At 35.8% G+C, this 22,603-nt stretch overlaps 2 protein-coding genes and 3 long non-coding RNA genes across 6 annotated transcripts; 2 read left to right on the top strand and 3 right to left on the bottom strand.

Moving 5' to 3' along the window:
* Positions 1-282: 282 nt before the first annotated feature.
* LOC117613391 lies at positions 283-933 on the bottom strand. The gene is made up of 2 exons (XR_004583728.1): positions 773-933; positions 283-542 (listed from the first exon to the last, which is right to left on the bottom strand). It is a non-coding gene; the product is annotated as an uncharacterized LOC117613391 (long non-coding RNA).
* A 3,548-nt stretch (positions 934-4,481) lies between these two features.
* Positions 4,482-5,119, bottom strand: LOC117613390. The gene is made up of 2 exons (XR_004583727.1): positions 4,961-5,119; positions 4,482-4,725 (listed from the first exon to the last, which is right to left on the bottom strand). It is a non-coding gene; the product is annotated as an uncharacterized LOC117613390 (long non-coding RNA).
* Positions 5,120-8,594: 3,475 nt separating this feature from the next.
* Positions 8,595-9,267, bottom strand: LOC117613389. The gene is made up of 2 exons (XR_004583726.1): positions 9,087-9,267; positions 8,595-8,850 (listed from the first exon to the last, which is right to left on the bottom strand). It is a non-coding gene; the product is annotated as an uncharacterized LOC117613389 (long non-coding RNA).
* Positions 9,268-13,049: 3,782 nt separating this feature from the next.
* LOC117613388 (endochitinase 1-like) lies at positions 13,050-14,019 on the top strand. The gene is made up of 2 exons (XM_034341998.1): positions 13,050-13,090; positions 13,617-14,019. The coding sequence occupies exons 1-2, from the start codon at positions 13,050-13,052 to the stop codon at positions 14,017-14,019; spliced, it is 444 nt and encodes a 147-aa protein (XP_034197889.1).
* Positions 14,020-16,550: 2,531 nt separating this feature from the next.
* Positions 16,551-18,236, top strand: LOC117613393 (putative peroxisomal acyl-coenzyme A oxidase 1.2). 2 transcript variants are annotated; one of them, XR_004583729.1, is made up of 5 exons: positions 16,551-16,601; positions 16,743-16,804; positions 16,990-17,199; positions 17,830-18,027; positions 18,178-18,236. XR_004583729.1 is itself a non-coding variant. In XM_034341999.1 (5 exons), the coding sequence occupies exons 3-5, from the start codon at positions 16,993-16,995 to the stop codon at positions 17,781-17,783; spliced, it is 486 nt and encodes a 161-aa protein (XP_034197890.1). In that variant the 5' UTR covers positions 16,560-16,601; positions 16,743-16,804; positions 16,990-16,992; the 3' UTR covers positions 17,784-17,805. The 2 variants fall into 2 exon arrangements, 1 of the variants encoding a protein (XP_034197890.1); XM_034341999.1 differs by lacking the exons at positions 17,830-18,027; positions 18,178-18,236 and adding exons at positions 17,415-17,502; positions 17,593-17,805 and having other exon boundaries at positions 16,560-16,601.
* The last annotated feature ends 4,367 nt before the right edge of the window (positions 18,237-22,603 follow it).

Here is a 22,603-nt window from a genome sequence, read left to right as displayed (position 1 = left end):
AAATTTTCTTCTTATTTCTGTAACTAGTTGAGAATGTAGCATTAGTTAGAAAAGTATTCTCCCCACATTTTTTTTATAAATTTTTGTTTGTCAAGAGTTGTGAGACTCTCTTTATATTGATGTTGCAAATGCATATGCAGGTCATTTCAAGGATTGAAATAGTAGTGAAAGTGGGTGGTGTTCGTAGAGTTGTTAATTATACCGCCATCACAAGGGTACCTGTGGTCTTCATGGGCACACTTGTGTCTAAAGTATAAACACAGAGAGAGAGAGAGAGAGAGAGAGAGAGAGAGAGAGATGTTTTAATTTCTCTAAAAAAATTTAGAACTATTTTATTGTTGAGAAAGTTATACAAAATCCCCATTCATGTTAACACATGTAGCACCAGCACTTTTTGCCTTTGGGACCATCAGCACGGCAAAGTCCCATCTTTGCTTTCTCTCCTTTGCATTGTTTGTCACACTCTGGGTGGGCTGTGCAGGTGGTCATCGACTTGCTCGCCTGCTTGCATCCTCTAGTTCCTCCTTCAACCACTGGCAATTCTGTATATTATCACCAAAAAAAAAATATATAGTTTCTTAATTTCTTATATTCTTCTTAATAATACAGCTTTGTAAGACTAACAACAAAAATAAAGAGGGTATATTTGGGATGTCTACTAAAATTAGTGACATTATTATAAAATTTGAGAGTTCGTATGAATTGTCTTGCAGTGCAAGAAATGATGTAAATATAAACTTTTCGAGTTGATAAGGGTTTGAGGATCACTCACCCATGGAAGCAACGAGAAGGAGAGCTATTAGCAGAACAACTATGGTGCTGGAGCCAACAGATTTTGCCATCTCAGAAGATTTTAGGATTGAAAATTGGTTGGATTCGAGAATTTTAAATCCAACTTGCAACCCTATTCTTGAGAATGCAAGTGAGGTCTAGCTTCCAATTTATAGTTGGAAGTTGTCCCCTTGTTTAGGTTTTTGCAGAAAATAAGGCACGGATTTATAGCTGCCTTTTCTTATTTTTAATATTTCAAAAATAGAAATTAGACACAGTCAATTACTATTCTTATGGGTTTAGTTGTGATGGCATAATGGGCCTTACCCCTCAAAATGCATCTATTACATGTAGATAAAAACTAGTAAGAAAAAAAGACAATAAGAAATAAACATGCAAGCAAGCAAGAACACCAAAATCAATTGCAAATCTTGATTTCTAAGTGTCTTCGGTCTCTTAACATTTCGATGTTGATCCGACATTATAAAGTTTAACCTATTGAATTAATATATAGAAGATGTAAATATATAGACCGACAAAATCCCCAATTGATAATTCATACAAGTAAGCAAGACCACCAAAATCAATTGCAAATCTTGTTTGATAATTCATAAGTCTTAACTGTAAATCCCTAATTGACACTTCATAACCCTAAATAATCTCCAAAATTTCAACATCCACACATTTAAAGAAGATGAAAAATTTAAGATTACCTTATTTTGCATTAATTAACTTTTCAAGAATGACATAGGTTTGTTAATGGATTTTATTTGGCTGGGATGGGGTCATCACTGTAGGTTAGTCTTTTCATTTTTTTGTTGGTCAGACTTCTTGTGGGTTAGTTAATGAGATTTTATTTTTGATACAAATTTTGAACCATTAGATTAGACTACAATAAATGGCTGAGATTAAACAAACTAAATCTTTCATCTTAAAATAATTAAAATTTAATTTAATTAACTTTGCGATTCAATTTTTTCTCTCCTCATTTATGTTTTCACATCTTCCTAAAAGCATCAACATTCTCTCTTACGACATCTTCTTCTTCTTTTACATGGCAATGGGGGAGAGTAGCCCAACTCCTTATAAGCCCTTGCTAGGTTTCTCAACTTTCCAATGTGGGACTCTTTACCTTCACATTCTCACATGCCCCCGCACGTATGGCGACTTTTCAAGCCTTCGCCACACGTAGACAACACATTTTGGGTGAGCACGTGTGGCCGTTGGGCTTTCAAACGTAGGCAACTTGACTCTGATACCATGATAACAAAAGAGGTATTTGGAAAAACAAAGGAAGAAGAAGACTAAAAACAGAGAGAATATACTGAGATTTTTTGTATGATTATTCACTGAATGAATATTACAATGCACAGTTCAACTTATATACAATTGTAAGGACTAAAAGCTTAAGTAACTAACAGCCATGCTTAATAGACTAACACGTGAATAGCACGTGGGTATTCTAACAATACTAAGTTGATGTGTTCATCTATCAGGTGTCACTACTGTTTGTGACACTAATTCATGTGATCGCTAGTTATGAGAATAATTCTAACTCTGAGAAATGAAGTAATAATGAACTTTTCATTTAACTTCATGCATGTCAATAAGGTGTAGTCCAATGAAAAAGAGTTTTGACTTGCATATTACTAGTCTTAGGTTTGAACCCCCCCTGAGATCCTTTATTTTTTGTCGAAACCCCTATAGCACCCTAGAGCATTTCCACTCATTTGACATGGCAAAAGGGAAGGGCAAGTAAAGGTGGTTATTGCTCAAATGAATAGTATTTGCCCTAGTAAATTTTTTTTTTCACACATTGCCATGACAACCCAAGGGCAATTACTATTCATATGGGATTAATTTTATTTATATGTATGAGATTAATAAATAAAAAACTACTAGAAATTTATAAAAAATAAAAAATAACTAGAAATTTATAAAAAATAAAAAATTCTAAAATTCTTGGATTTTTGTTTTATTTTTTCTTCATGGACGTCATGCTGGCGTCAGCACCCTTAGACAACAGCTCAGGCTATTCTTGCCTTCTGGCTTGCCCAGCCTTGATGGAGCCCATCATCTATCCGGACTAGATTTGATTGGTGGAGTGTGTTTTTGCAATTCAGGGGGCCTTTTGCCCTAACAATCCAAACCGGTGGAACTGCTCTTAGTAGCGTGTGTGAGAAATCTCCATTCCCTTGTAGTTTAGATTATCATTGTATTCAAAAAACAAAAAACAAACTTCATGCATGTTATGGTAAAAATTATAGAAACCGGCCAAATTGGATTGAATTAGATTAATCGCTTTGTACTGATTAGATTTTGAATGCTTATAAAGATGGAAAATGTTATTTGGACACCCAGCTCAAAACCTTTTTTTGTCAAATATTTCCAATTTTGTACCTATAATTAAGAGGCTTTAAAAATACATTGAGCTGAAGTTGGAATTGGTTAGCAATTTTTGGATCAAGGCAAAACCCCACTTAAAATCTCAACTATAATTTGAATTTTGATGATCTTTCTTTGTTGGGCCAAAAACCGAAAGCAAAACTTGTTATAAGCAATTGGACTTTAAGCCCATATTCAAAAGAGAAAAATAAGAGAAGCTCGCAGTGAAACAAAATAAAAACTCTCAATTACGTTTGATATCCTATTCAAATAGGGAACTCAAAAATTTACTTTTTCTTAAAAACAAAGAGTTCTTAAATCTATTTTTAAGATTCAAAAACTTGTTTGGTATGCAACTTGAAAACTGTTTTCAAATCTTAAAAATTTGAGAACTTGTGGCTTAAAAAAAAAACTAAAAAAACAAATATTTTTTGTTTTTAATAATTGGGGTGTTTTGTAGTTGTTCTTGAGTTCGAGTTTTTAAAAATAGGGTTACTAAAAAGGTTTTCTTTGTTTTGGACTCAAATTTTATTTTTGAGTTGAAAAAGTTGGATTTAAATTGAATACCAAATATAGGCCCTAAATTTTCAGACCCATTTATCCATGTCACTCTCCTACCTACCCAATAGGTCAATTACAGAAAATGTATATATATATAGATATATGTATATATATATATATATATAAGATACTCATTGCTCTCTCTCAAGAGGAAAAAAAAAACAAAAACCCAAGAATGAAAGAAAAAAAAACAAAAACAAAAAAGCGAAACGTTGTTCCTTAACAAGAACAGCAAACACTTGGAACATTGACAGTAGTTATAAGCATCTTTCAGTGAGGGATGCGATAACGCCCTAAGCTGTGAGCCAAATTTATGTACAGGACCAAACTTTATTTTACCCTACACATCAAACTAATTCATTAGAATTTAGAAGTTGAGAAGGTTGGGCAAAGGGGTCAGCTTTTGAAGCCAAGGGCTATTCATTTGGGTCCAAAATGTGTCTTGGGTCCAGTCCATGCTCAATCTTGGCACTTGGAGCTCTGGTAATATGTACGTAGGAGAAGGCACTAGCGGACCCAGGAATTTTTTTTATAAATTTTTGTTTGTCATGAGTTGTGAGACTCTCTTTATATTGATGTTGCAAATGCATATGCAGGTCATTTCAAGGATTGAAATAGTAGTGAAAGTGGGTGGTGTTCGTAGAGTTGTTAATTATACCGCCATCACAAGGGTATCTGTGGTCTTCATGGGCACACTTGTGTCTAAAGTATAAACACACAGAGAGAGAGAGAGAGAGAGAGAGAGAGAGAGAGAGAGAGAGAGATGTTTTGATTTCTCAAAAGTTTTTTAGAATTATTTTATTGTTGAGAAAGTTATACAAAATCTCCATTCATGTTAACACATGTAGCACCAGCACTTTTTGCCTTTGGGACCATCAGCACGGCAAAGTCCCATCTTTGCTTTCTCTCCTTTGCATTGTTTGTCACACTCTGGGTGGGCTGTGCAGGTGGTCATCGACTTGCTCGCCTGCTTGCATCCTCTAGTTCCTCCTTCAACCACTGGCAATTCTGTATATTATCACCAAAAAAAAAATATATAGTTTCTTAATTTCTTATATTCTTCTTAATAATACAGCTTTGTAAGACTAACAACAAAAACAAAGAAGGTATATTTGGGATGTCATGTCTACTAAAATTAGTGACATTATTATAAACTTTGGGAGTTCGTATGAATTGTCTTGCAGTGCAAGAAATGATGTAAATATAAACTTTTCGAGTTGATAAGGGTTTGAGGATCACTCACCCATGGAAGCAACGAGAAGGAGAGCTATTAGCAGAACAACTATGGTGCTGGAGCCAACAGATTTTGCCATCTCGGAGGATTTTAGGATTGAAAGTGGTTGGATTCGAGAATTTTAAATCCAACTTACAACCCTATTCTTGAGAATGCAAGTGAGGTCTAGCTTCCAATTTATAGTTGGAAGTTGTCCCTTTGTTTAGGTTTTTGCAGAAAATAAGGCACGGATTTATAGCTGCCTTTTCTTATTTTTAATATTTCAAAAATAGAAATTAGACACAGTCAATTACTATTCTTATGGGTTTAGTTGTGATGGCATAATGGGCCTTACCCCTCAAAATGCATCTATTACATGTAGATAAAAACTAGTAAGAAAAAAAGACAATAAGAAATAAACATGCAAGCAAGCAAGAACACCAAAATCAATTGCAAATCTTGATTTCTAAGTGTCTTCGGTCTCTTAACATTTCGATGTTGATCCGACATTATAAAGTTTAACCTATTGAATTAATATATAGAAGATGTAAATATATAGACCGACAAAATCCCCAATTGATAATTCATACAAGTAAGCAAGACCACCAAAATCAATTGCAAATCTTGTTTGATAATTCATAAGTCTTAACTGTAAATCCCTAATTGACACTTCATAACCCTAAATAATCTCCAAAATTTCAACATCCACACATTTAAAGAAGATGAAAAATTTAAGATTACCTTATTTTGCATTAATTAACTTTTCAAGAATGACATAGGTTTGTTAATGGATTTTATTTGGCTGGGATGGGGTCATCACTGTAGGTTAGTCTTTTCATTTTTTTGTTGGTCAGACTTCTTGTGGGTTAGTTAATGAGATTTTATTTTTGATACAAATTTTGAACCATTAGATTAGACTACAATAAATGGCTGAGATTAAACAAACTAAATCTTTCATCTTAAAATAATTAAAATTTAATTTAATTAACTTTGCGATTCAATTTTTTCTCTCCTCATTTATGTTTTCACATCTTCCTAAAAGCATCAACATTCTCTCTTACGACATCTTCTTCTTCTTTTACATGGCAATGGGGGAGAGTAGCCCAACTCCTTATAAGCCCTTGCTAGGTTTCTCAACTTTCCAATGTGGGACTCTTTACCTTCACATTCTCACATGCCCCCGCACGTATGGCGACTTTTCAAGCCTTCGCCACACGTAGACAACACATTTTGGGTGAGCACGTGTGGCCGTTGGGCTTTCAAACGTAGGCAACTTGACTCTGATACCATGATAACAAAAGAGGTATTTGGAAAAACAAAGGAAGAAGAAGACTAAAAACAGAGAGAATATACTGAGATTTTTTGTATGATTATTCACTGAATGAATATTACAATGCACAGTTCAACTTATATACAATTGTAAGGACTAAAAGCTTAAGTAACTAACAGCCATGCTTAATAGACTAACACGTGAATAGCACGTGGGTATTCTAACAATACTAAGTTGATGTGTTCATCTATCAGTTGTCACTACTGTTTGTGACACTAATTCATGTGATCGCTAGTTATGAGAATTATTCTAACTATGAGAAATGAAGTAATAATGAACTTTTCACTTAGCTTCATGCATGTCAATAAGGTGTAGTCCAATAAAAAAGGGTTTTGACTTACATATTACTAGTCTTAGGTTTGAACCCCCCCTGAGATCCTTTATTTTTTGTCGAAACCCCCATAGCACCCTAGAGCATTTCCACTCATTTGCCATGGCAAAAGGCAAGGGCAAGTAAAGGTGGTTATTGTTCAAATGAATAGTATTTTCCCTAGTAAATTTTTTTTTCACACATTGCCATGACAAACCAAGGACAATTACTATTCTTATGGGATTAATTTTATTTATATGTATGAGATTAATAAATAAAAAATTACTAGAAATTTATAAAAAATAAAAAATTCTTAATTTCTTGGATTTTTTTTTTTTGATTTTTTCTTCATGGACGTCATGCTGGCGTCAGCATCCTTAGACAACAGCTCAGGCTATTCTTGCCTTCTGGCCTGCCCAGCCTTGATGGAGCCCATCATCTATCCATACTAGATTTGATTGGTGGAGTGTGTTTTTGCAATCCAGGGGGCCTTTTGCCCTAACAATCCAAACCGGTGGAACTGCTCTTAGTAGCGTGTGTGTGAGAAATCTTCATTCCCTTGTAGTTTAGATTATCATTATATTCAAAAAACAAAAAACAAACTTCATGCATGTTATGGTAAAAATTATAGAAACCGGCCAAATTGGATTGAATTAGATTAATCACTTTGCACTGATTAGATTCTGAATGCTTATAAAGATGGAAAATGTTATTTGGACACCCAGCTCAAAACTTTTTTTTGTCAAATATTTCCAATTTTGTACCTATAATTAAGAGGCTTTAAAAATACATTGAGCTGAAGTTGGAATTGGTTAGCAATTTTTGGATCAAGGCAAAACCCCACTTAAAATCTCAACTATAATTTGAATTTTGATGATCTTTCTTTGTTGGGCCAAAAACCGAAAGCAAAACTTGTTATAAGCAATTGGACTTTAAGCCCATATTCAAAAGAGAAAAATAAGAGAAGCTCACAGTGAAACAAAATAAAAACTCTCAATTACGTTTGGTATCCTATTCAAATAGGGAACTCAGAAACTTAATTTTTCTTAAAAACAAGGAGTTCTTAAATCTATTTTTAAGATTCAAAAACTTGTTTGGTATGCAACTTGAAAAATGTTTTCAAATCTTAAAAATTTGAGAACTTGTGGCTTGTTAAAAAAAAAATGAAAAAACAAATATTTTTTGTTTTTAATAATTGGGGTGTTTTGTAGTTGTTCTTGAGTTCGAGTTTTTAAAAATAGGGCTACTAAAAAGGTTTTCTTTGTTTTGGACTCAAATTTTATTTTTGAGTTTAAAAAGTTGGATTTAAATTGAATACCAAATATGGGCCCTAAATTTTCAGACCCATTTATCCATGGCACTCTCCTACCTACCCATTAGGTCCATTATAGAAAATGTATATATATAAGATACTCATTGCTCTCTCTCAAGAGGAAAAAAAAAAAACAAAAACCCAAGAATGAAAGAGAAAAAAACAAAAACAAAAAAGCTAAACGTTGTTCCTTAACAAGAACAGCAAACACTTGGAACATTGACAGTAGTTATAAGCATCTTTCAGTGAGGGATGCGATAACGCCCTAAGCTGTGAGCCAAATTTATGTACAGGACCAAACTTTATTTTACCCTACACATCAAACTAATTCATTAGAATTTAGAAGTTGAGAAGGTTGGGCAAAGGGGTCAGCTTTTGAAGCCAAGGGCTATTCATTTGGGTCCAAAATGTGTCTTGGGTCCAGTCCATGCTCAATCTTGGCACTTGGAGCTCTGGTAATATGTACGTAGGAGAAGGCACTAGCGGACCCAGGAATTTTTTTTATAAATTTTTGTTTGTCATGAGTTGTGAGACTCTCTTTATATTGATGTTGCAAATGCATATGCAGGTCATTTCAAGGATTGAAATAGTAGTGAAAGTGGGTGGTGTTCGTAGAGTTGTTAATTATACCGCCATCACAAGGGTATCTGTGGTCTTCATGGGCACACTTGTGTCTAAAGTATAAACAGAGAGAGAGAGAGAGAGAGAGAGAGAGAGAGAGAGATGTTTTAATTTCTCAAAATTTTTTTAGAATTATTTTATTGTTGAGAAAGTTATACAAAATCTCCATTCATGTTAACACATGTAGCACCAGCACTTTTTGCCTTTGGGACCATCAGCACGGCAAAGTCCCATCTTTGCTTTCTCTCCTTTGCATTGTTTGTCACACTCTGGGTGGGCTGTGCAGGTGGTCATCGACTTGCTCGCCTGCTTGCATCCTCTAGTTCCTCCTTCAACCACTGGCAATTCTGTATATTATCACAAACAAAAAATATATATAGTTTCGTAATTTCTTATATTCTTCTTAATAATACAGCTTTGTAAGACTAACAACAAAAACAAAGAAGGTATATTTGGGATGTCATGTCTACTAAAATTAGTGACATTATTATAAACTTTGGGAGTTTGTATGAATTGTCTTGCAGTGCAAGAAATGATGTAAATATAAACTTTTCGAGTTGATAAGGGTTTGAGGATCACTCACCCATGGAACCAACGAGAAGGAGAGCTATTAGCAGAACAACTATGGTGCTGGAGCCAACAGATTTTGCCATCTCGGAGGATTTTAGGATTGAAAGTGGTTGGATTCGAGAATTTTAAATCCAACTTACAACCCTATTCTTGAGAATGCAAGTGAGGTCTAGCTTCCAATTTATAGTTGGAAGTTGTCCCTTTGTTTAGGTTTTTGCAGAAAATAAGGCACGGATTTATAGCTGCCTTTTCTTATTTTTAATATTTCAAAAATAGAAATTAGACACAGTCAATTACTATTCTTATGGGTTTAGTTGTGATGGCATAATGGGCCTTACCCCTCAAAATACATCTATTACATGTAGATAGAAACTAGTAAGAAAAAAAGACAATAAGAAATAAACATGCAAGCAAGCAAGAACAGCAAAATCAATAGCAAATCTTGATTTCTAAGTCTCTTCGGTCTCTTAACATTTCGATGTTGATCCGACATTATAAAGTTTAACCTATTGAATTAATATATAGAAGATGTAAATATATAGACCGACAAAATCCCCAATTGATAATTCATACAAGTAAGCAAGACCACCAAAATCAATTGCAAATCTTGTTTGATAATTCATAAGTTTTAACTGTAAATCCCTAATTGACACTTCATAACCCTAAATAATCTCCAAAATTTCAACATCCACACATTTAAAGAAGATGAAAAATTTAAGATTACCTTATTTTGCATTAATTAACTTTTCAAGAATGACATAGGTTTGTTAATGGATTTTATTTGGGTGGGATGGGGTCATCACGTGTAGGTTAGTCTTTTCATTTTTTTGTTGGTCAGACTTCTTGTGGGGTTAGTTAATGAGATTTTATTTTTGATACAAATTTTGAACTATTAGATTAGACTACAATAAATGGTTGTGATTAAACAAACTAAATCTTTCATCTTAAAATAATTATAATTTAATTTAATTAACTTTGCTATTCAATTTTTTCTCTCCTCATTTATGTTTTCACGTCTTCCTAAAAGCATCAACATTCTCTCTCACGACATCTTCTTCTTCTTTTACATGACTTTCCATTTTTTTCTCTCTTCAATCTTCTTTTTGCCTTTGAAATACCATCAAATACCCAGTAAGGAAGATTGACGTAAGGAGGAGGAAGGTTGATCTCTGTGTTTTTTTTATTTTCCCTTTTTTTTCCTACTGCTGCTAAATTAAAAGTTCTATTTCCCCTTGCTGAAAAAAACAAAAAAAGATCAAGCATAGGGAATATGACTAAATTTCTAGATGTTAATATACATGGAGAATTTCCAGCTAACCAAAATAAAAAGAAAGGAGCCATGGTTGCTACTTCTCTCAGTCAATCAGTTGCTAACTTATTACATATTGAAATAAAGTTCAGATTACTGATAAAAGGGGAAAAGAAATTGATTGAGATTCATTGTGATCATTCCCAATGAAATTTCAAGAAACTAAAAGCATGATTACCCTACCCTCCCATGGAAGTCCCCCAAATTCGTTTTGATTTTGAGTGGAGAGAAAGTTTATGTGTTTTCTGATCCTCACGATCCCATGTCCCCTAGGTATTTTCTCAAACTCCATATGCATTGCTTTGTTTCGATATATGGTATCAATTGCATATAACCAAGGGCGGCCCTGGGGTGGTGCAAGTGGTGCCACCGCACAGGGCCCCCGATTCTTAAAGGCCCCCAGAAAAAAATTTCTTTATATTATATATATTAATATTATAGGAATTGTATATATAGTATAGCGTGCTAGACATTTGTACAAGGGCGTGTCTGGTGGAGTTGGCTCTAGCGCTTCTCCATTTAACGTAGCGTTCCATTTAACGTAGAGGATTATATATATATATATATCCCCCAAACACTTTCTACTCTGATCATTTTTTTAAAAAAAATTTTAAAAAAAGTTTTCTCATCTAAGAAAAGTACTTTTTTCATTCAAAACAAAACAAAAAAAACTTCATGGATTCTTCTTTTCTTTTAAACTCTGATTTTCTGGTAAGTAATCATCATCATTCATCAATCTCTCTTTGGTTCTTTTTTCAATCCTTTGACAATTTTCGTTATTCTTTCAATTTCAGGAATTTCAACACCAAAAAGAGAAAACCCTAATTCCTATATTCATAAAGAACACTCAAAATCAAATAGTCAAATTCAAATTTCAGGAATTTGTGTGCAACTACTCTTTAATTTGTGATTGCTAATTTTTTTTCCTATTAAACACAAATTGCTTATTGGAGGCAGCAAAGGACCTTGTAGGGGCACAATGAGCTTATTTTTGTACCAAACATTTAATTTTATCAAATAGAAACATTTAAATTTTTATGAATTTGATTTCTAATTGTCATTACATATTTATTCATGACTTTTAGTTATAAAAAAATTGTTTATGACATTAAGTTATGCCAAATTTTTATTTATAGTATTTCGTATGAAATTATGGGAAGCCCCAATTTAAGTTCGCACAGGACCCTCAAAATCTCAGGGACGGCCTTGCATATTGAAATTGGTACTTAGGTGACGAGGGGTAAACATAAAAGATATTCAACCAAGAACGCAACAAACTTCACACACTCTAGACCTTGACCAAATACTCTTATGATTAGTCAACTGTCAGATATGAATTATACCAAACAATAACATACACAGAGCCTACTAAAATATACCTGCAGGCCTAGAGAATTACTAGCGACAACCTAGGCACTCAGAAGGACCCGTCAATCTAGACATCCCCTGTGCTAGCAACAACTATGGAGAAAGTGTGTGAAGACAACATAATCAAGCAAACACCAAACAGTAGATAATGATGACTAGTCAACTACAAGGATACAAACCCAGAATTCATACGATGACTAGTCAACCACCAAGAACACAAAAAATCATACGATCACTAGTCAACCACCAAGAACACAAACCCAGAAAAATTACAGAGATGCAATCAGAAATTGTTCACTCAGAAACCCACCATTGGGAAAAACTGGGGGTCATCAACCGACCAGGCAATTCACTAAGTAGAAAAAGATTCTTACAAAGGAACACAAGCAAGCTCAAGAAAAACCTAGATCTATTTAGGAAGATGAGCTATACCTCCTTTGTGTAATCTTCTTCTCCAACTTAGCAAAGCTTGAAACTCAGTTCTTCATGGCAATAGCAACTCCTTCTCCAGCTCATTCATCCCATGGCACCAACTTGCAAGTTCTATCTCAGACAGAAACCAAAATTTGGATTCAAAGGAGAATGACAAATTTCTTCAAGAAACCATACTCTTCAAGAAACCATACTCTTGAAGAAATCAATCTTGAATCTGACCTAGATATATATGAGAGAGTGTTTGATCTAGCAAGATGAGGTTTTCATATTTCAAATGCAGTTTTCAAAAAGAAACATTTTGGAAAACTCAAAGATGAAAAATATGAAGGTTACACTTGAGGAAGAAGAGAAAGTTTACAGAGAAACTTTCCAAAACTTGCTTACAAAAGTGACGGCTACCAAATGAGGAATTCTTTAGCTTTTACCCAAAAATTCCTAGGTCAGAATAGACACATGGCCGCTGAGAAATTTGTAGAAAATGACAAAAAAATGGTTAAGACCCAGCTGAAAACAGTGACCTAGAAAACCTTACAAACGCAAAGGTTGACTAGTCATATGGAGGAAGGATGACTAGTCATATGGAAGATGACTGGTCATACGGAGAAAGGATGACTAGTCATAATCTTCAGGAATAGGTTAATGCAATGCAAAACTTACCTTTGTCAAACACAATGTTGTCCATCATAATGTAGCCAGATAAGAACACCTAGAGATGAAATTCTTAATCTAAACTTGAGCTTGAGAAAATACAATGATTGTCCTATTACAAACTTATCAAGGAAAGCCAAAAGAAAATTACAAAATCCATACATTTACACATATAACTAGCAGTAGGCAAATGGAGATTTTTGGCGCATCGAGGCTATGCAGGAGATTATCAATGCTGGGCATGGAGGCAGGGAGATGTAGAATTTGGGGTACTGTGCAATTCATAATTATTAGATTAAAATAATAATAATTTGAATAAATGTATTATTTTAGAGTTAATAATAAATTAGTTGTGAGATTTAATCTGAACCATTAATAGTGCTTAAATCTAATGGTTCAAAATTTGTGTCAAAATTTATGAAAAAAACATGGTGCCACGGATCCGCCCCTACATATATGTCAGGATCGGAGGACACAAAAAAAACCACACATTTGTACAAAAAAATTTAACCCTTAGATGAAATCAGTTTTAATGGCTAGGATGACATTGAAAAAGAAATCAACTCCCTCTTAAACATCATTAATATGCCACGAAAGTAACATATTCTCCCCCCTCCTCACAAAGCAATAGATTCATGAACTGGGTGGTTGGTAAAAACTATCATAAGTGTAACCGGTTGTTTATAGTTATGTGTCCGTCTATTCAAAATAGGTACATGATGATACAAAAATATATTATCATGAATTATGTAGCTAGAATAATTATGTGTATTTGGACTATAGGAACTACAACTATGGACAGTGTGGAAAAGCAATAGGGGCGGACCTGTTGAACAACCCAGACCTAGTGGCTACAGAGCCTGTTATTTCATTCAAGACAGCACTCTGGTTCTGGATGACCCCTCAGTCACCCAAGCCCTCATGCCATGATGTGATCACCAGGAGATGGAACCCGTCTGGAGCCGACAAGTCAGCAGGTCGGGTTCCCCATTACGGGGTCACTACAAACATCATTAACGGTGGACTTGAATGTGCTAAGGGCTGGAACGCTAAGGTGGAGGAGCACATTGGGTTTTATAAGAGGTACTGTGACTTGCTTGGAGTTGGTTATGGCAACGACCTTGACTGCAACAACCAGAAGCCTCTTGGGTCTGATCTCAATGTTATTCAATTGCCTGAAAATTAATTGTAATTTGTACCCAATAATGTGTGTTTTTTGTTTTTTGTTTTTGGGTGGTTGGTGTCACTACTGTTGTGACACTAATTCATGTGATGGCTAGTTATGAGAATAATTCTAACTCTGAGAAATGAAATAATAATGAACTTTTCATTTAACTTCATGCATGACAATAAGGTGTAGTCCAATGAAAAAGAGTTTTGACTTACATATTACTGGTCCTAGGTTTGAACCCCCCTGAGATCCTTTATTTTTTGTCGAAACCCCCATAGCACCCTAAAGCATTTCCACTCATTTGCTATGACAAAAAGGCAAGGGCAAGTAAGGGTGGTTACTGTTCAAATGAATAGTATTTACCGTGGTAAATTATTTTTTTTTCACACATTGCCATGACAACCCAAGGGCAATTACTATTCACATGAGATTAATTTTATTTATATGTATGAGATTAATAAATAAAAAATTACTAGAAATTTATATAAAAAATAAAAAATTCTGAATTTCTTGGATTTTTTTTCGATTTTTTCTTCATGGATGTCATGCTGGCGTCAGCACCCTTAGACAACAGCTCAGGCTATTCTTGCCTTCTGACTTGCCCAGCCTTGATGGAGCCCATCATCTATCCAGACTAGATTTGATTGGTGGAGTGTGTTTTTCCAATCCAGGGGCCTTTTGCCCTGACAATCCAAACCGGTGGAACTGCTCTTAGTAGCGTGTGTGTGAGAAATCACCATTCCCTTGTAGTTTAGATTATCATTGTATTCAAAAAACAAAATACAAACTTCATGCATGTTATGGTAAAAATTATAGAAACCAAGCAAATTGGATTGAATTAGATTAATCACTTTGTACTAATTAGATTCTGAACGCTTATAAAGATGGAAAATGTTATTTGGACACCTAGCTCAAAAAAAAATTTGTCAAATATTTCCAATTTTGTACCTATAATTAAGAGGCTTTAAAAATACATTGAGCTGAAGTTGGAATTGGTTTGCAATTTTTGGATCAAGGCAAAACCCCACTTAAAATCTCAACTGTAATTTGAATTTTGATGATCTTTCTTTGTTGGGCCAAAAACCGAAAGAAAAACTTGTCATAAGCAACTGGACTTTAAGCCCATATTCAAAAGAGAAAAATAAGAGAATCTCACAGTGAAACAAAATAAAAACTCTCCATTACGTTTGATATCCTATTCAAATAGGGAACTCAAAAACTTGATTTTTCTTAAAAACAAGGAGTTCTTAAATCTATTTTTAAGATTTAAAAACTTGTTTGGTATGCAACTTGAAAACTGTTTTAAAAATTTGAGAACTTGTGGGTTGTTAGAAAAAAAACTGAAAAAATAAATGTTTTATTTTACCCTACACATTATTTTACCCTACACATCAAACTAATTCATTAGAATTTAGAAGTTGAGAAGGTTGGGCAAAGGGGTCAGCTTTTGAAGCCAAGGGCTATTCATTTGGGTCCAAAATGTGTCTTGGGTCCAGTCCATGCTCAATCTTGGCACTTGGAGCTCTGGCAATATGTACATAGGAGGAGGCACTGGCGGATCAAGGAATTTTTTAGTGAATGTGCAATTTTGAAAGGCTAAAAACTCTTTGTGCATTGAATATCTAAGGCTTTTTACCTAAATTGACCTTAGGTCCTTTCATGCATTCATATCATAGATGAAAATTCATTTTGTAAAAATAGTGACTAAGTATGAAAAATTGTTTTTCAGAATAAACATTTTCTCAAGATAATTTTTGGCAACTTTTATTCCTTACATATCAAATAAGAAAACTTGATTTTATGGGATTTCTTTATACCATATCTAACCAGCCACTCACGCCATGACATCTGGAAGGGGTATGACACGAAATGAGGCCCTATGGCTCCCACCGGCAAGCCCAGTCGTACAAATTAGGGGTGGGCATAAAAACCGATAAACCGATCAAACCGACCGAACCAAACCAAACCGAACCGAAAAAGAGTGTTTTTTGACCAAATTGAAAAAGTCAAACCTGAACCTGAACCGAACCGAAAGTCAACGGTTCGGCCCTCGGGTCAATTTTTGTTAGAACCGGAAAACCTGAACCGAACCGATGAATATTTAATTTTATATATATTACACGTGGCGTCATTTGATTGGCCTAAGAATAGGCTCAGTGAGCCTGCTTGCAGCGTATCCTCACCCTTTTTTTCTTCCGTAACCCTCTCTCACCTCTTAGCGACTCTCGGCTCTCGCTCTCTCTCACTCGGTCTTCACTCTTCTCCTCTTTCCGTTTCTTCTTCTTCAAAACCCTAACCCTAAATAAGCAGCGGCGCCTCTCTCTCCCGAGTCCTCAGTCTTCAATCGATTCATCTCTCCCGACCTTAGATCTTTTGGCGAGAACATCGGCGTCGCTCCTTCGTCGATCTTTCTCACTCTCCTCTGGCAGGTACCATTTCTTCTCTCGATCTCCTCTGGCAAGTACGAGTTCTGTGTGTTACTGTTTAGGTATTAAGACAGGATGATAGAACTATGATGACTAGAAAGGAGTTGTTCGAAAACAAATTGAGAAAAGCAGCTCATGGATGGAAACGGATCAATGAGCTTTGACTTTCTGGTGTGTCTCCATCTGGGAGATCTTGTTTCGTAGATTTGTTATTTTTGTTGTTATTATTATCATTACTGTTACTATTTTTATATTTTTCTATATCATTTTTCATTTGCTTTAATAATGCAAATTATGCTACCATTGTTACAGAAGAAGAAGCATCCTGGTTTAGGCATTATGTTGATCAACCAGCATATACGGATCTTCACTGGGTAAGCGCCAATTCTCCCTTTTTGTGCCATTCTAATTTGTCTATATTTCAATATCCTGTTTGATAGTATTTTTTTTACTACAATTTTCCCACTTCCTTCTATGATAAGTATTCTGCATGTTTTTGTAGCCTTCAAATATTTGAATTGTTTGTATTTTTTAGTTAATATGTTAATCTTCTCTTCAGGGAATGTTTGTGCCTTTTATTAAAGGATCTGGTACTGAGGAGCAGCAAGAGAAATGGTTGCCGTTGGCATATAAGATGCAAATTATTGGTTGCTATGCACAGACTGAACTTGGTCATGGCTCCAATGTTCAAGGGCTTGAGACCACTGCAACTTTTGATCCAAAGACTGACGAGTTTGTTCTTAATAGTCCTACACTCACTTCAAGCAAAGTGAGTAATTTTAATAATGTTGCTTTTTTGTTTTCTTCTGATTTTTTTTCTTTTGAGTGAAATTTTAGTATCTATGATAACAAGCTTGTGATGGGAATTGTGCTTAGTGTCATTTTGATCTAGATATTTTCAACCATAATGTGGTGGTTATATTTTTCGTTGATTGAAATATCTAGTTTAGGCACTTATTTTCCTTCCTTATTGGTTGTGAATAGTGGTGGCCTGGTGGTTTGGGAAAAGCTGCTACACATACTGTTGCTTTTGCCCGTCTTATTATTGATGGAAAAGACCATGGAGTAAATGGTAACGACCAAGTGTAACATTGTTTGGAACTTCTATCGTGAAGTGAATGGTCTATTGATTTTAATTATAGAACCAATTCTCTTGTTTTAGGTTTCATTGTCCAACTTCGGAACTTGGATGATCACTTACCTCTTCCAGGCATAACAGTTGGTGATATCGGCATGAAATTTGGAAATGGAGCATACAACTCCATGGACAATGGTGTCCTGAGATTTGATAATGTCCGCATACCAAGGGATCAAATGTTGATGAGGTATCCACTTGGTATCCACTCTGCATGATTTTGTCCTGAAGATGTGTTGTATTTTGGTTCGTGTTTTGTTCCAGGTGATCGATTACAAGACTCAGCAAAGTAGGCTCTTCCCTTTGCTGGCTTCCGCATATGCTTTCAGATTTGTTGGTGAGTGGTTGAAATGGCTCTATACGGATGTAACACAAAAGTTGCAAGCAAATGATTTCTCCACATTGCCTGAAGCTCATGCATGCACTGCGGGTCTGAAGTCACTGACTACTTCTGCAACTGCTGTAGGATATTATTGCTGCTCTTTATTCTTCTATGTTTTAGCTTTCTTTTTGAGGCCCATGAAGCTTTTGAGTGACAGCAAACATATACTTCCCGTCCCATTGACAGAAACTCTCTCTCTCTCTCTCTCTCATAATTTCTTTTTTTGAAAGGATGCCATTGAAGAATGTCGGAAATTATTTGGTGGGCATGGTTATTTATCTAACAGTGGGCATGAGAATGCTTTAATAGGTTTTGGCAATTTGACAACAAAAAAAGGGTTTTGGCTGAAAAGAAATCGGATTTGGGCTTTGTTTTGCTAAAAAAATATTTTTTGGGCTTTTTTGGGCCGAAAATAAATAAGATTTGGGCTTTTGGAAAATTGTAAAAATGGGCTCAAGCCCAAACCGAGAGAATTCAGAACCGACCCGAGAACCCGGTTTGGCCCATTTTCAGATTTCACCCTAGACCCGACCTGACCCGAGAACCGAGCTCTCCTTCGGTTTGGCTTGCGGGTCGGCCAAAATTTGACCCGACCCGAACCGTGCCCAGGCCTAAGCATCGTAATCATATTCATCTTCCACAATCATGTTATGGAGGATGATACAAGTCATCATTATACTCCTAAGCACCTCCTCGTCAAATAGACGTGCTGCGCCCCTGATAATAGCCCACCGAGTTTGAAGGATACCAAAGCACCTCTCAACATCTTTTCCGTACCCCTCTTGATAGCAAGCAAAAATTTTTTGCTTATGGCTTTGTCGATTCTATGCCTTAGAAGGCATCTTGCAGGATGTTTTCGAATTCCCCGCTAGGATATTTGCTGGGACTCGTGTCAACCCCGAAAGACACTCCCACGAGCCCCACAACAAAACTAAGTACCAAGAGAACATCTAGCACCCTCTATAAATAGAGCCTCTCGCCCTAGATACAAGGTCAGACTTTCGACCTGACACTTATGCTCTTGCATTGTCAATAGCTTGCTCTCTTCCTCTTAAACTAACCTTAACATTGAAGGGCCTTCGGCCAGTACCACACCGGTGCCTTAGGTCTCATATGTTGTTTTATCTCTTTAGCTCAAATCCTGCATCTTCAACCGAAGAGGAGCGTGCTTACCGAAAGCATATTTGGTCTCTCGATTGTCTACGTCACATGTAAGGTGCTCTTATTACTATATGTTTAGTTTTAGCGACAACGGATTGGCGCAGTCTGTAGGAAACAATTATCAATCGGCCCATATCTCTCTTGAGCTAAGATGAATCCACCTTCATCCTTTTTTGCCGATGGCCCGTCATCGGCCTCGCTAGAGGAGCGAGCCCCTCTCCCCTGCTCGGCACGCCTCGAACAGAAACACCCATTCGGCAAAACACTCTCGAGGCTCGAATAGAAGCCCTACAACAAGAAATGGTAAAGATGCATATTCACAACAATATCCTCTCTTCCAAACTTGACGACACTCAGAGGCAGTTCTACGACCAGCAGTCACATTCGACCCAGTTGCGAGACGGTCTTGAGCAAACCATGCAGCTTCGGCATGAGCAGTTATTCAAAAGCTTTCCCAAGCCCAACGGTTCTTACAAGGGTTGGGCGCTGTGATTAGAATTCTGATGGCCTCTTTTGTGGGGGGTTGGTCTATCCCTACTAGTGTAATTCTACTCTCCAAGCTGAAACGACAGCTGCGATCAAGGGTCTCCAACTTGCTTCCCAATGCGGTTACTTGGACATTGTGATGCAAACTGATTCTAGAGTTCTTGTTGATGGTGGTAGTGCAAGTAATCAAGCCTGGAGTATTCTGCCCTCTTGGAAGATATTCAAAGTCTCTGCCATAACTTTCATGAGGTCCGATGGAGGTGGGTGTCTAGGAATGCAAATCGTGCTAGCCACATGGCGGCGTAAATAGGTTTTGGGTCTGTGGAACTGGAAAGTTGGGCCTACCGACCACCGCAGTCTCTGGTTCATGTCTTGGTCTCGGACAGGCTACCGTGCCCTCCTAGCAACTCTTTGTAAGGTCGCAGACTAAGTGGGGAAAAGCTTCATGTTGGTCTCTATCGAGTCTTGTCTTTCTTTTCCTTTTTCATTCTGTGTTCTGTGAGGCTTTGCCTCCTTTTGTGTGGTGGTCTGTAGTTGGATTGTTGTTTCAATGAAAAATCACCTTTCGACCTAAAAAAAGAATTTGAAGGGCTCTCAGCAATGATGCTCCCAACAAGTGAAAATTGAGTCGTAATGCTGGCCCAAGCAGAAAGGGCCAATAATTAATACTCTTGCATGTTGGGCTAGGTCATCTCATCACATCAAAATATTTATCAATTTCAATTTTAATATACATGGAGAATTTCCAATTAACCAAAATAAAAAGAAAGGAGCCATGGTTGTTGTTTCTCTCAGTCAATTAGTTGCTAACTTATTCCATATTGAAAAAAAATAATTGAGATTACTGATAAAGGGGGAAAAGAAACTGATTGAGATTCATTGTGATCATCCCCAATGAAATTTCAAGAAACTAAGAGCATGATTACCCTGCTTTCCCATGGAAGTCCCCCAAATTTGTTCTGATTCTGAGTGGAGCGAAAGTTTATGAGTTTTTTTATCTTGACGATCCCATGTCCCCTGGGTATTTTCTCAAACTTCATATGCATTTCTTTGTTTCGATCTGGTTATGAACCGTGTCAAAATAGATAGTATCAAATGCATATAACTAGCAGTAGGCGAGTGGAGATTTTTTGGACATCAAAGCTATGGAGGAGATTACCAAGGCTGGGCATGGAGGAAGGGAGATGTAGAATTTGGGGTACTGTGCAATTCATAATTATTATATTAAAATAATAATAATTTTGAATAATGTATTATTTTAGAGATAATAATAAATTAGTAGTGAGATTTAATCTGAGCCATTAATAGTGCTTAAATCAAATGGTGCCACGGAACCGCCCCCATATATACACTACTACAAAAAAGCAAAAAGACGACGGTAAATCACCGTCGTGTATTAAGATTTTCAGTGGTCGTGGAATCCACCGTCATCTTTTCCCTCATAAACCACGACGCTAAATCACCGTCGTTGTTAAAATATACAACGTCATCAACAAATACAAAACGACGTCTTTATTCTACAAAAAGAACGAAAAAAGCAGTCGGGGATGAGAATAGACGACCAACTCTCGAAAAAAACCGTCGTTAAAAAGGAAAAATATGACACATATTAACAGAACAAGGCCGCAAGATAGACATACAACGACGAAACTTAAAAGAAGACGCCGTTAAATATAATTTTCACGACAACAAAAAATATGACGTCTTTAAGAAAATTAGAAGACGACGTTATTGATTCCTACTACGTCACATATATAAAAACAGCCGTCGTATAATACATTTTCCACTTCGATTTTTCTATAAAACATGGCGTGGAAATAGTTGTCAGTGTCATTGTTTACGACGTATGTATTTATATATTAGACGTTGAAAAAACAAACAACGTCGGTTACTAATATATGAGAGTCGTATTACAAAATTTATCCGTCCTATTTTCAGAAACAACAACGACGATAAATTAGACGTTGTTAAATAAAACAACGTCGAAAAAAAATAAAAACAGACGTGTTTAGTCTGCATAAGTTTTAAAAAATAGTCGAGGATGAGAATATACGACCAACACAAACAAATCACCGTCGTTAAAAAGGAAAAATATGACATATTAGAAGAAAAAGGCCGCAAGATAGGCATACAACGGCGATATTTAAAACATTACGCCGTTAAATATAATTTTCACGACGTTATTGAAAACTACTCTGTCTCTTATTGAAAACTACTACGTCTTTAAATACATGAGAAGACGACGTTATTGAAAACTACTACGTCTCTTATTTACAAACGACCGTCGTGAAATAAGTTTTCCGCTTCGATTTGTCTAAAAAAGATGACGTAGATATAGCTGTCTGTGTCATTATTTACGACGTATGTATTTATGTTGTTGCCGTTGAAATGCGAAACAACGTCGGTGGCATTTATATAGTCGACGTTGTATTTATATGTATTCAGTACTCACGACGTACTTATTAATGTAGGCGACGTTGAACTTCTAAACAACGTCAATATTTACGACGCATTTAATAAACCACGTCGGTTCTAAATTAATGTTCAGATATTTAATCTCATTTTTAGGCGTCGGTATTATGGGATTGGAGTCGTGTTATTTTGGATTACATGGCTGTTCTTAATCCTTCCCCGACGTGATATCCTGGATAATTGTTTCACAATAGCGTCGTGGTTCTTCATTGTTACGTTGCTTTAAGGCGTCGGTAAATATGCTGAATAAATGGTTAACCATAACGTCGTGTTTTATTTGAACAGACGTTGTTTTTTATGCAGAATATAATGATTTAATCTGGATCCAGTATTTTTTTGCACTGATTGTTTTGTGGCCAAAACCTGTATAATGAAAGTGAAGAAATCACATTACAATATATTATAAAATGAATGTCATACACTGCCAATTACATAAGCATCATTCAATCCATATATCTTCACACCCATCTCGAATATTTTGACCACCTAACTCACCCACCAGTTCATCAAATGTGTCAACATTTGGCATCCCTCTAG

This window comes from Prunus dulcis, unplaced genomic scaffold, assembly GCF_902201215.1.
Source record: "Prunus dulcis unplaced genomic scaffold, ALMONDv2, whole genome shotgun sequence".
Lineage (NCBI taxonomy): Eukaryota > Viridiplantae > Streptophyta > Magnoliopsida > Rosales > Rosaceae > Prunus > Prunus dulcis.
The sequence above is the reverse complement of the archived record's forward strand: the minus strand, read 5'-3'. Positions and strand labels throughout refer to the sequence as shown.

Excerpts from the sequence above, each read along its gene's own strand:
- LOC117613388 (XM_034341998.1), top strand. The coding sequence starts at position 13,050 with ATGCAGGAGATTATCAATGCTGGGCATGGAGGCAGGGAGAT. Across the intron at positions 13,091-13,616 it reads GGGCATGGAGGCAGGGAGAT|GAACTACAACTATGGACAGT; the intron begins GTAGAATTTGGG and ends TTTGGACTATAG.
- LOC117613393 (XM_034341999.1), top strand. The coding sequence starts at position 16,993 with ATGTTTGTGCCTTTTATTAAAGGATCTGGTACTGAGGAGCAGCAAGAG. Across the intron at positions 17,200-17,414 it reads CTACACTCACTTCAAGCAAA|TGGTGGCCTGGTGGTTTGGG; the intron begins GTGAGTAATTTT and ends GGTTGTGAATAG. Across the intron at positions 17,503-17,592 it reads AAAAGACCATGGAGTAAATG|GTTTCATTGTCCAACTTCGG; the intron begins GTAACGACCAAG and ends CTCTTGTTTTAG.